General features: G+C 39.0%; 1 protein-coding gene across 3 annotated transcripts in view; it reads left to right on the top strand.

Moving 5' to 3' along the window:
• Positions 1 to 13,219, top strand: part of Gmeb1 (glucocorticoid modulatory element binding protein 1) — a 45,860-nt gene that overhangs the window by 24,042 nt on the left and 8,599 nt on the right. For all 3 annotated transcript variants that reach the window (XM_078025722.1, XM_078025721.1, XM_078025723.1), the window contains exons 6-8: positions 4,603 to 4,760; positions 8,442 to 8,573; positions 10,152 to 10,289. In XM_078025722.1, coding sequence (XP_077881848.1) covers positions 4,603 to 4,760; positions 8,442 to 8,573; positions 10,152 to 10,289 — 428 coding nt within the window. The remainder of the gene's footprint in view (positions 1 to 4,602; positions 4,761 to 8,441; positions 8,574 to 10,151; positions 10,290 to 13,219) is intronic.

Genomic DNA, 13,219 nt, shown 5'->3' on the forward strand with positions numbered 1-13,219 from the left:
AGCATTAGTTGATATTCCTGGAACATTAATCTGCTGATAGAAAAATTTTAAATGTCAAGAATTACAAGTTGTCTATAGAACATGTATCAAGATCCTTGAAAATATCTTATCCTTTGTCTTTTTAATTATTTTTAAAGAAATCTATCCTAAGGAAAATCTATAATCTTTGTAGAGATTTAAGCATAAATGTTTTTATTGTAACATTTTTTATGGTAAAAATTATAGTCTGCTTTAACATATAGTCAAGGGACTTCTAAAGTAAATTATGACTTGTCAGAAATCTGTATGAGTGTATATTATGGATTGTTTTTCAGTAATTAAAATATATTTGAAGAGTTTCACATGGAAAAATGCTTAAGAAGTAATGTGAAAAAGACAAATATAAAACTGACTAAATGGGATATGGGGTGTAGCCCAGTGGTAGAGCACTTGCCTAGCATACATGAGGTCCTAGGTTCTATACCCAGCATTGCAAATACTTTTTTTTAAAATAAGGATAAGGAAAATTGCCAGGCTCGGTGGTGTACACCTCTAATCCCAGTAGCTCAGGAGGCTGAGATAGGTGGATTGTGAGTTCAAAGTCAGCCTCAGCAAAAGTGAATTGCTAAGCAACTCGGTGAGACCCTGTCTCTAAATAAAATACAAAAATAGGGCTGGGGGCTGCTGGAGTTGTGGCTCAGCACTAGAGCACTCATCTTGCATGTGCAAAGCCCTGGGTTCTATCCTCAATATCACATAAAAATAAATAAAATAAAGGCATTGTGTCCAAATACAACTAAAAAATAAATATTAAAAAAAAATAGGGCTGGGGATGTGGCTCAGTGGTCAAGTGCCCCTGAGTTAAATCTCCAGTACCCTCTCCCCACCTCCACCAAAAAAAAGAGAAAAGATTAAATATGTGACTTATCAATGTTAAAACACATACACAGGGGCTGAGGTTGTGGCTCAGTGGTAGAGCGCTTGCCTAGCATGTATGAGGCACTGGGTTCAACATCCAGCGCCACATTAAAACAAACAAACAAACAAACAAACAAACAAATAAATAAATAAATGTATTATTAAAAAAAAAAAAACATACACTGAGCTGTGGAGTTGAGTGGTAGAGCGCTTGCCTAGCATGTATGAGGCACTGGGTTCAACATCCAGCGCCACATTTAAATAAATAAATAAATAAATAAATAAATAAATAAATAAATGTATGTATGTATGTATGTATGTATGTATGTATTATTTTAAAAAAAAAACATACACTGAGCTGTGGAGTTGAGTGGTAGAGTGCTTGCCTGGCATGCACAAGGGCTTGGATTCAATCCCGAGCACTGCAAACAACAAAAGCAAATAATAATAATAATAATAATAAAAACCCCACATATTTACATACACATAAGTAAAACTTAGTGGCAGAAAATATGTGGAAATACTGGGGAGTGATATTGGCCAGGTACTGTGGCATATGCCTGTTATCTCACCAACTCAGGAGCCTGAGGCAGGAGAATTGCCAGCTCAAGGCCAGCCTCAGCAAGTTAGCAAATCCCTATCTCCAAATAAATAAAAAGGACCTATGATGTTGCTCAGTCATAAAGTACCCCTGGGTTCAATTCCCAGGACCAACTAAAAGAAAAGAAGAAAATATGCTAAAAATGTTGACATTGTCTGTTTATGAATTTAACCCAGGGGTACATTATCACTGAGCCACATCCCTCCCCCTTTTATTTAATTTTATTTATTTAATTATTTTTTGGTACTGGGGATTGATCTCAGGGGCACTCAGCCACTGAGCCATATCCTCAGCCCTACTTTGTATTTTATTTAGAGACTCACTGAGTTGCTTAGTGCCTCGCTTTTGCTGAGTCTGGCTTTGCACTCATGTTCCTCCTGCCTCAGACTCCTGATCCCCTTGGATTACTTATTATTTTTGAGACAGGATCTTACTAAGTTAATTGGGGCCTTACTAAGTTACTGAAGCTGGCTTCGAACTTGCAGTCTTCCTGTGTAGCGTTTTTTTAAAAAAAGGCAAGTCATTTTCTTTATAGTTTTCTATATTTTCCATGGAAAATATTAATTTTTTTTTCCTTTGTGTTGCTGGGGATTAAACCCAGGGCTATGTGCATGCTAGGCAACTGCTCTATTTCAGAGCTACACTCCCAGCTCATATATTTTCTTCATATATTATTTTTATATTCAGAAATACATAATCATTTTTAAAAAATTAATTCCAAGGAGCTGGAGTTGTGGCTCAGCAGTAGAGCACTCACCTAGCATGTCTGAGGCCATGGGTTCCATCCTTAGCACCACATAAAAATAAATAAATAAAATAAAGCTATTGTGTCCAACTACAACTAAAATATAAATATTTTTAAAAAAAAGTTAATTCCAGGAATAAGCCAAACTCAGGAGGTCAAGGGTCATATGTTTTCTCTCCTGTGGAGGCTAAAGAGGAAAAAAAAAAAAAAGAAAGGTGGAAGACAGGGTTCTCAAGAAATCAAAGAGAGGGCTGGGGATGTGGCTCAAGCGGTAGCGCGCTTGCCTGGCATGCGTGCATTCCAGGTTCGATCCTCAGCACCACATACAACAAAGATGTTGTGTCTGCCGAAAACTAAAAAAATAAATATTAAGAAATCAAAGAGAGGGCTGGGGCTGTAGCTCAGTGGCAGAGCGCTTGCCTAGCACATGTGAGGCACTGGATTTGATCCTTGGCACCACATAAAAATAAATAAATAAAGATATTGTGTCCATCTACAACTAAAAAAAAAAAAAAAAAAAAAAAAATCAAAGAGGGCTGGGGTTGTGGCTCAGTAGTAAAGCGTGTGCCTAGCACATGGTGAGGCCCTGGGTTCAGTCTTCAGCACCACATAAAAATAAAAAAGAAAATAAAGGTATTGTGTCCAACTACAACTAAAAAATAAAAATATTAAAAAAAAATCAAAGAGATCAGTAAGGAAAGGATTCAGAGGATGAAAGAAGGGGAGGAAGGGATGAAGTACCAGGAAGTGATTCTGGCCAAATTATATTTTTATATTGTGTGCATGTATGAATATGTAACAATAAATCCTGCCTTTATGTAAAACTATAATATACCAATAAAAAATGTTGAAAGAGCCTGTAATTCCAGCGGTTCAGGAGGCCAACTTTGATCGAAAGTTCAAAGCCAGCCTCAGCCAAAAATCGAGGCACCGTGCAACTCAGTGAGACCCTGTTTCTAAATACAAAATAGGGCTGGGATGTGGCTCAGTGGCTGAGTGCCCCTGAGTTCAATCCCTGGTACCCAATAAAAAAAAAGTCTGGGGATATAGCTCAGTGGTAATCCCCCCTGGGTTTAATCCCCACCCCACACACACAAAAAAAAAAAAAGAAAGAAAGAAAAGAAAAGAAGAAGAAAAAGAGAAAGCCAAGTGACATTCTACCATAGAGTTTACTATAATTAAAATACCCTATGGTTTTTGCTCATGGCCTATAATAACAATGTCTGTGGATACAGTTATAAGGACATTTTCCAGAGAGTGTTTAGCATAATCAACTTTACTCTTTATTTATTTCTAGGAGAGTTGTTGTCAATTTTTTAAAATTTGATTTATTTTTCTTTTCATGGTGCTGAGGACCAAACCCAGGGCTTCACACGTAGTAAGCAAGCATTCTACCACTGAGCTACATCTCCAGCCCCTATTTTTTCTTTTTTTTTTTTTTGGTACTGGGTATTAAACTCAAGGGCACTTGACCACTGAGCCACATCCCCAGCCCTATTTTGTGTTTTATTTAGAGACAGAGAGTCTCATTGAGTCGCTTAGCACCTCACCATTGCTAAGACTGGCTTTGAACTCCCCATCCTCCTGTCTCAGCCTCCCAAGCCACTTGGATTACAGGAGTGTGCCACTCCCCCAGCTCTTTTTCCTTTTTTTTAATGAAAGAAGTTTACTGAAACTTTATGTCTCTAAAAGTAGTAACAAATTTTTCTAGTCTAGGATTACTAACATGTCAGAATCTCATCCAAAAATTCAGATATCCCTGAGACATTTCTCAGTTGTGCTGAGATTTAAACTAGTATTTTCCCTTTTCAGATCTGGTTTCAGTGACATTCTTAGTATATACCTGAGCTTAGTGATTATAGCAAGTAGAAGAGAGTATTCAAAATGAGTAAACTCAGAAGAAAGGTGCTAATAAATATGGGCAGGCTCAATGAAAAATTTGTAGTCCCAATTAGAATTTTTGCAACCTAATGATTTCTAATACTATTAGATTTTATTAATTTACTTAGTGGGCTAAGCAGTGTTGTCTCTATTTGTCCCTAAGGCCTAGGTTTTTGTTTTTGTTTTTTTGATACTGGGGATTAAACTCAGGGGCACGTGGGGCCCTTGACCACTGAGCCCCAGAGCCCCAGAGCCACTGAGCCCCACAGCCACAGAGCTACAGAGCCACAGAGCCACAGACAGGGTCTTCCTGAGTTGCTTAGTGCCTCGCCATTGCTGAGGCTGGCTTTGAACTCGTGATCCTCCTGCCTTATCCCTCTGAGCTGCTGGGATTAAAGGCATGCGCCACCATGCCTGGCCAGTTTTTCTCTTTTAAATGAAGTGCAGGCTAAACTGGTACTTATTTCTCTTTCCACAGGAAAATGATGGACTCTGGACAGATTGATTTTTACCAACATGATAAAGTTTGCTCCAATACCTGCAGAAGCACCAAATTTGATCTTCTGATTAGCAGTGCAAGAGCTCCAGTGCCAGGACAGCAGACAAGTGTGGTGCAGACACCCACTTCGGCCGATGGTAGGGGGTAGGAAACCACCTGAAAACCCGCTGTGTTTTTCAGCAGTACTTTCCCTCTCTTTTCTCCTTTGTGTTTCTTAATTTCAATTCTTGTGAGCATTGATATGCTTTGTGCTAAGGTATGGTAATCTTGGATGGGATTCTATGTCTTGGAAACAGATCTCTTTTTTTTTCCTCTAAATAATTCTTATTGGCCAGATCTTCTTCCTTGTTTCTTCTTAGAATGCATGGTAAGCATTAGAAAGATGGTTCAATAGTTAACACTTATCCAGTGGTTTCACTTTGGTGCCTCTGGGCTTATCAAGGTTGAAATTAGACTGTTCTGAAAAATCCTTTGCACTATTAGAGGTGAAGACAGCAGGGTAGATTAGAATGATGAAAAGTTTTCAACTGTTGAACTGAGATTTATCAGTGTGTCATTGACTGGGCTGGACTATGAAGAGCCTGCCACAAGTCTCAGAGAGCTCTGCCTGGGTGGGCTCCAGATTACCAACATGAGGCTTCCTCACAGATGAATAGGATGGGCACACACTTCAGTCTTTTCGAATTTGGACCTAAGGCTCCTCGCCATCCAGCAAAGATATAACTTTATGGGAAAGATTATTCAAAAGGATTTAATCAGAGGGCTGGGGATGTGGCTCAAGCGGTAGCGCGCTCGCCTGCCATGCGTGCGGCCCGGGTTCAATCCTCAGCACCACATACAAACAAAGATGTTGTGTCCGCCGAAAACTAAAAAATAAATATTAAAAAAATTCTTTAAAAAAAAAAAAAAGGATTAAATCAGCCCAACTGGAGACTTAGCCATAGTTGAATAAAATCTGTCTCAACTACTATCATAAACTTATAGATATGCCTGATAATAATCACAGAATGCTCAAGGATCTAAAAGGTTAGGGAAGTACTGTTTTTGAAAAATGATCTCTTGTGCTGGGGATGTGGCTCAAGCGGTAGCGTGCTCGCCTGGCATGCGTGCAGCCAGGGTTCGATCCTCAGTACCACATACAAACAAAAATGTTGTGTTCGCCGAAAACTAAAAACTAAAAATAAATATTAAAATTCTCTCTCTCTCTCTCTCTCTCTCTTAAAAAAATATTTGGATTGGTTCACATTTACCATTCCTTTCATGTATTAAAAAAAAAAAAAAAAAGAAAGAAAGAAAAATGATCTCTTTACTTTTAATTTTGGCCAGCCCTAATATTCTATGAGTAAACACTGGGAAAGTAGAAGACAAATCTCTTGGAACCTAAATTCCCTTCAAAAAATATAAAATATCTAGCAGTTTGTATTTTTGCACACATGACTCACTTGAAAAGCAAAAAATGCTTTGAAATGTTTTCCTTTTATTTGGCCCAAACTCCTTTACTTCTTTATCCATATTAACATTATTCTTTTGTTTGATTATTGATATCCTCCTGTGTGTATAGTCCACACTTGTCTATATTGCTTGCTAGATTAATTTGATTTTTCTCCATTCTCTTTGTTTTAAAGCAATTTATAGTGGGGATTTTGTTCTTCTCTATCAATCTGTTGTTCATGGATCTCTCTCTCTCTCTCTCTCTCTCTCTCTCTCTCTCTCTCTCTCTCTCTCTCTCTTGGTACTGGAAGTTGAACCCAGGGATATTTTACCACTGAGTTAGATCCTTATTATTATTTTTTATTTTTATTACCCTTTTTATTTTTTGAGACAGAATCTCTCTTAAGTTCTTAGGGCCTCACTTAATTGCTGAGGATGGCCTCAAATTTGGCAATCTTGCTTTAACTTCCCAAGTCACTAGAATTATAGGCATGTACCACTGCACCCAGTGGATCTCTTACCTGATTTCTTGAGTCTCCATTTCTCTTGCCTCTTTTTCACAGGCTGATATAGGTAAGCAGTAATAAACTTAAATATTCTAAATGCTTAGTATCAAATGTGTTTGTAGGCAAAGCTTCCTACTTTTACATAATTTAAGGTTCTCCTCATCCAATTAAGTGGGTAGCCTGGTGATCATGCTTATATTCAATCTCTTTCAAAAGCAGATTGCCCTTTCGTGATTTTATTTTTTCATTTTATTACTATTATTATTATTATTTTGATACCGGGGATTGAACCCAGGGGCACTTAACCACTAAACCACATCCCCAGCCCTTTTTTATATTTTGTTTAGAGATAGAGTCTTGCTAAGTTACTTAGGGCCTCACTAAGTTGCTGAGGCTGGATTTGAATTTATAATTCTCCTGAGCCACTGTGATTACAGGTGTGTACCACTGTTGCCAGCTTCCTTTCATGATTTTGTAAGTTATTTGCTTATCTTTCCCTCCTACCCCATTCTTTTTTCTTTTCTTTCTTTTTTTTTTTTTTTTTTTCCTGTGGTGGGGAATGAACCTAGGGCTTCACACCTGCTAGTGCTAGGCAAGTGCTCTGCAATTGAGCTACATTCCTAGCAATCTTTCCCTTTGTATTCAGAGTAAAAAAGCCTTTCTTTTGCAAGGCAGGTTTTCTTTAGAAAATCCAATAATCATCCGAGCTTGCTTAAGAGTCTAGTTCTTTTTTTTTTTTTTAACAGTTTTTTTTTTAAAGAGAGAGAGAGAGAAAGAGAGACAGAGATAGAGGAGAGAGAATTTTTTAATATTTAATTTTCAGTTTTTGGTGGACACAACATCGTTGTTTGTATGTGGTGCTGAGGATCGAACCCGGGCCACATGCATGCCAGGCGAGCAAGATACTGCTTGAGCCACATCCCCAGCCCTTTTTTTTTTTTTTTTTAGTACTGGGAGTTGAATTTGGGGGCATTTGGCTACTGAACCACATCTCTAGCCAAATTTTATTTTATGTAGAAAAAACAATCCAAGGTCTCACTGGATTGCTTAGTGTCTCATTTTTAAAAAAATATTTATTTATTTACTTTAGTTTTAGGTAGACACAATATCTTCATTTTATTTTTATGTGATGCTGAGGATCGAACCCAGTGCCTCACGCATGCTAGGCGAATGCTCTACCTCTGAGCCACAACCCAAGCCCAGTGCCCCACTTTTTTGCTGAGGCTGCCTCAGCCTCCCCAGCTGCTGGGATTATAAGCGTACACCACCATGCTCAGCTAGGAGTCTAGTTCTTAAAGCATGGACCTGCAGGCAAGAAGTGAGCATGTTTGTTTGTTTGTTTATTTATTTATTTATTTAATACCAGGGATTGAACCTTTGGGTGTTTAACCAATAAGCCACATCCCCAGCCTTTTTTTTTTTTTTGTACTGGTGATTGAACTTGGGGGCACTCGACCACTGAGCCACATCCCCAGCCCTAATTGTGTATTTTATTTAGAGACAGGATCTCACTGAGTTGCTTAGCGCCTTGCTAAATTGTTGAGGCAATTGTGATGCTGAGGCAATTGTGTTGAGGAACTTGTAATCCTCTTGCCTCAGCCTCCCAAGCCACTGGGTTTTTAGGTGTGTGCCACTGCGCCTGGCCTTATGTTTTATTTTGAGACAGGGCCTCGCTCAGTTGGTTAGGTTCTTGCTAAGTTGCTGAGACTGGCTTTGAACCCACTATCCCCCTGCCTCAGGCTCCTGATTCAGGCATATACCACCGCACCTGACAAGGTGAGCATGTTAAAATAACATGGGCTGTGTGTCTGTATAAGATAGAAGGTAGCTATAGCTTTTGCATAAAATTCACTGGCCTCACATGTAACGGACTTCTTTTAGGTAGCATCACACAGATTGCCATCTCAGAAGAGAGCATGGAAGAGGCAGGACTGGAATGGAACTCGGCTCTCACCGCTGCTGTCACCATGGCCACAGAGGAGGGTGTGAAAAAAGACTCTGAGGAAATTTCAGGTACTTTTCCATATCTTGTATGGGGTTTTTGTTTGTTTGTTTTTTATTTTTATTTTTTTGCTACTGAGAATTAAACCCAAGGGAGTTTAATCACTGAGCTACACTCCAGCACCTTTTATTTTTTATTTTGAGAATGGATCTCACTCAGTTGCTTAGGGCCTTGCTAAATTACTGAGGCTGGTCTTGAACTTGTGATCATCCTGCCTCAGCCTCCCAAGTTGTTAGGATTATAGGCATGCACCACCATGCTAGTATCCTCTAGGTTTTTATGACCCTTACCATCACTATGATTATGGACAAGGAAGGCTTTTTAGTATGAATAATACTAACCATAGTTAAACATCTTATTTTAATCCATGAAGTTGCCCTTCAGAGTCACATTTTATACATGAAGATTTGGAAAGGTTCAGCAGCTTGCCTAAGATGAGCCACACAACCAATAGGTGTCAGAGCTGAAATCAGCTGTTTGACTCTGTGTTCTATATTTTCCCTCCTATCAAATTGCCCCCAACTTTGGCACATTTCTTCAAACTTAAGGATGTCCAGAGGAATCAGTGGCACATGCCTGTAATCCCAGCAGTTTGGGAGGCTGAGGCAGGAGGATTGCAAGTTCAAAGCCAGCCTCAGCAATTTAGCGAGGCCCTAAGTAACTCAGTGAGACCCTTTCTCCAAATAAAATAAAATTTAAAAATGGGGTGGGGTGGGGCTGGGGATATTGTTCAGTGGTTAAGTGCCCCTGGTTCAATCCCGATACAAAAAAAAAAAAGGATCTCTGAAGGCAAAATTAGATAGCGGGTGGTGCAGAGGATGGGGATTAATGATTTACTTAGAGGGGATCAGAGAGGCTTAATATCGTTCTTCATTTATTAATTCATCTAATAAACATTTAATTGGTAATTATGTTGCAAGATTCTAGGTGCATAAATGAAAAAACATGGCAACCTCCCTCAGGGAACTTTTTTTTTTTTTAATATTTTTTTAGTTGTAGATGAACTCAATACCCTATTTTATGTGGTACTGAGAATCAAACCCAGTGCCTCACACGTGCTAGGCAAGCGCTCTACCACTGAACCCACAACCCCAGGCCCCCTGGGGAGCTTATAGTGCTATCTATCCAATAAGGGAGAGTATATCTTTTAATTAATATTTAGTTTAATATCTTTATTATTTTAACTTAATAATATTAAATATTATCTAACTTAATTAAATTTGAATGTAATCAATACTTAATAATAAATATTTAATGTTTAGTATTTCGCTTACTCTCTTTATTAGAAGAAAATATCTTTTTCTTTTTTGTTTTTTAATTTTTTAATTTATTTAATTATCTGTTTTTATAGACAGAGCCGTAACAAAATAAGGGTATGACAAATTGAGGCAAGCTCCTAAGTGACTGAAGGGGCCAAATAATTAAGTAACAACTCAGGAAGGCAGCTAGTGTCCCAAAGTTCTTTCCCTTTTTCCAGTAACAACCCAACAAGAAATCCTTTTGAATTGAAATAATTTTGAATTAAGCATTGTAGAAATGTGCCTAGGTAGCTTTCTTTGTTTACCCTCTATCTTATCCTCTTGTGCCAGAGGACACGTTGATGTTTTGGAAAGGAATAGCTGATGTAGGCCTGATGGAAGAGGTTGTCTGCAACATACAGAAGGAAATAGAGGAGCTCCTAAGAGGAGTTCAGCAGCGGCTCATCCAGACTCCCTTCCAGGTCACAGGTGAGTGCACTGATCCTAACAACAGTGGTCATTTTTCAAATACTCAACAACTGTGGGCAGGTCCTTTTAGTCTCACAGCAACTCTGAAGTACAAATATCATTATCTCCATTTTACAGATAAGGAAAATAAGGCTCATAAAAATTAAGTCACTTGTTTAAAGTTCATAACTGGGTTTTAAACTCAGGTCTGGCTATGTTTTTTCTACATGTAGTTTTTATAAATAGTGCCAGAAAGAAGCACTTTCTCCATACCTCTGCCCCATGTTCATTCTCTAACTCAGGATCTCTCTCTCTATTGTATATATATGAATGTGTGTGTGTGTATGCTTGATCTTAGCCAAAAGGCTGAGAAGCAATGTGTGTGTGTGTGTGTGTGTGTGTGTGTGTGTGTGTGTAAGTCTGAAAATTAGAAAAATCCATCTGGTTTTAGATGATGATGATGATTAGTTTTGGTACTGGGTATTGAACAAAAGGTACTTTACCACTGAGCTACATCCCCAATCCTTTTTAAACTAGGTTTCACTAAGTTCCAACTTGTGATCCTTTAGCTTCAATAGAAGTAGTCAGAGTATGAGTAGTAGGATTTATATTTTTAAAAGATCACTCTGGTTGCTCTCTGGAGAGTTTATGGGTCATAAGTGGAAATAAGAAGATGAACTGGGAGAGTTTATTTATTTATTTATTTATTTATTTTTAAAGAGAGAGTGAGAGAGGAGAGAGAGAGAGAGAGAATTTTTAATATTTATTTTTTAGTTCTCAGCGGACACAACATCTCTGTTGGTATGTGGTGCTGAGGATCGAACCCGGGCCGCACGCATGCCAGGCGAGCGCGCTACCGCTTGAGCCACATCCCAGCCCCTGAACTGGGAGAGTTTAAAGGATTAGTCCAAGCAAAAAATGAAGCTGAGGGGCTGGGGTTGTGGATCAGCAATAGAGCACTCGCCTAGCATGTGCAAGGTCCTGGGTTCGATCTTTGGCACTACATATAAATAAATAAAATAAAGCCATTGTGTCCAACTACAACTAAAAAATAAATAAGTATTAAAAAAAATGAAGCTGAGGAGTGGGGCTATATCTCAGTGGTGGAGTATTTGCCTAGCATGCACAAGGTCCTGGATCCAATCCCCAGCACCAGAAAATAAAAAGAGGAGAAAAAAGAATAGAGGAATTCTATGGATTCAGTGCAATCTCAGTAAAATTCCAGTGGGATTTAAAAAAATAAATGAAGCCAGGCATGGTGGTACACAACTGTAATCCTAGCAACTCAGGAAACTGAAGCAGGAGGATCACAAGTTCCAGGCCAACCTTGGCAACTTAGAGGAGACACTGTCAAAATTTTAAAATTTTGGGGGCTGGGGATGTGGCTCAGTGGTAGAGAACTAGCCTAGCATGTGCAAGGCCCAGAGTTCATCCCCAGCACTGAAAAAAAAAATCAAATATTTATGTATTTATTTTGATCTATTTTTAAATTTATATTTATTTATTTTTAAAATTTTGTTACTGGGGATTGAGCCCAGTGCTGCTTAATCACTGAGCCACTTCCCCAGCCTTTTTTTTTTTTTTTTTTTTTTATTCAGACACAGGGTCTTGCTGAGTTGCTTTGGGACCTGACTAAATTGCTGAGGCCGGTTTGAACTTGTGGTCCTCCTGCCTCAGCCTCCTGAGCCACTGGGATTATAGGTGTATAATCACACCTGGCCTAACAACTCTTTTTACCCCCTGCAATACTAGGGATTGAACCCAGGACCACATGTATAAGCTATGTTTCCAGCCCATTTTACTTTTTTGTTTTGAGAGAGTCTTGATAAATTGCCTGGACTGGCCTTGGACTTATAGTCCTCCTTCTCCAACCTCCCAAGTAGCTAGGATTGCAAGCATGTGCCACCACACCCCGCTACTGACAAAATTTTCAAGAACTTTTATAGACCATGTGGGCACAGTGACTCGGAAGGCTAAGACAGGGGGATTGCAAGTTTGATACTAGCCTCAGTCCTTTTTTGTCTCAAAAAGGACTGGTGATGTATCTCAGTGGTAAAACACCCATGGGTTCAATTTCCCGTTTCAAAGAAAAGTTTTCTAAAAGGGAATAGAGATAATACTTTGTGTGTGTGTGTGTGGCGGGGGGTGGTGGTGGTACTGGGGAATGAACTCAGGGCCTCAAGCATGCCAGGCAAGCACTCTACCACAAAACTATATCCCCAGCCCCAGAAGTAATACTGTTAATAATAATATTGGGGGCTTGGGTTATGGCTCAGCGGTAGAGTGCTCACCTAACACATGGGAGGCCCTGGGTTTGATCCTTAGCATGGCATAAAAATAAATAAGTAAAATAAGGTATTGTGTCTAACTACAACTAAAAATAAATAAATATTTAAAAAATAATATTTCATATCTGCTAGAGTTAGTGGTGCATGCCTGTAATCCTGGTGGCTTGGGGAGCTGAAGCAGGAGGATCACAGGTTCAAGGCCAGCCTCAGCAACTTAGCGAGACCGGTTTAAAATAAAATATTAAAAAAGCAGCTGGGGAGCTGAGGATATAGCTCAATTGGTAGAGTGCTTGCCTTGTGGACACAAGGCCCTGGGTTTGATCCCCAGCACCCCTGCATCACACACAAACGACAACAACAAAAATGCTGGAAATGTGACTCAGTGGTTGAGTGCCCCTGGGTTCAATCCGTAGTATCAATAATAATAATAATAATATTGCATACCAGTCCTCACATGTGACACTTAAAATATATTTCTAATCCTCATATCTATTTTACAGAGTAAGTATTTACAGAGTAAGTATTATCAGTTCTATTTGTTTCAGATGGGAAATCTGAGGGAGTGAAATGACCTACCGTAGGTCACACAGATAGTAGTAAAACTAGAGTCAATGCTTAGCAGGGGTGAGGCCCTAGGTTCAATTCCCAGTACCGAAAGAACAA

This window comes from Ictidomys tridecemlineatus, chromosome 11 (genome assembly GCF_052094955.1).
Source record: "Ictidomys tridecemlineatus isolate mIctTri1 chromosome 11, mIctTri1.hap1, whole genome shotgun sequence".
Taxonomy (NCBI): domain Eukaryota; kingdom Metazoa; phylum Chordata; class Mammalia; order Rodentia; family Sciuridae; genus Ictidomys; species Ictidomys tridecemlineatus.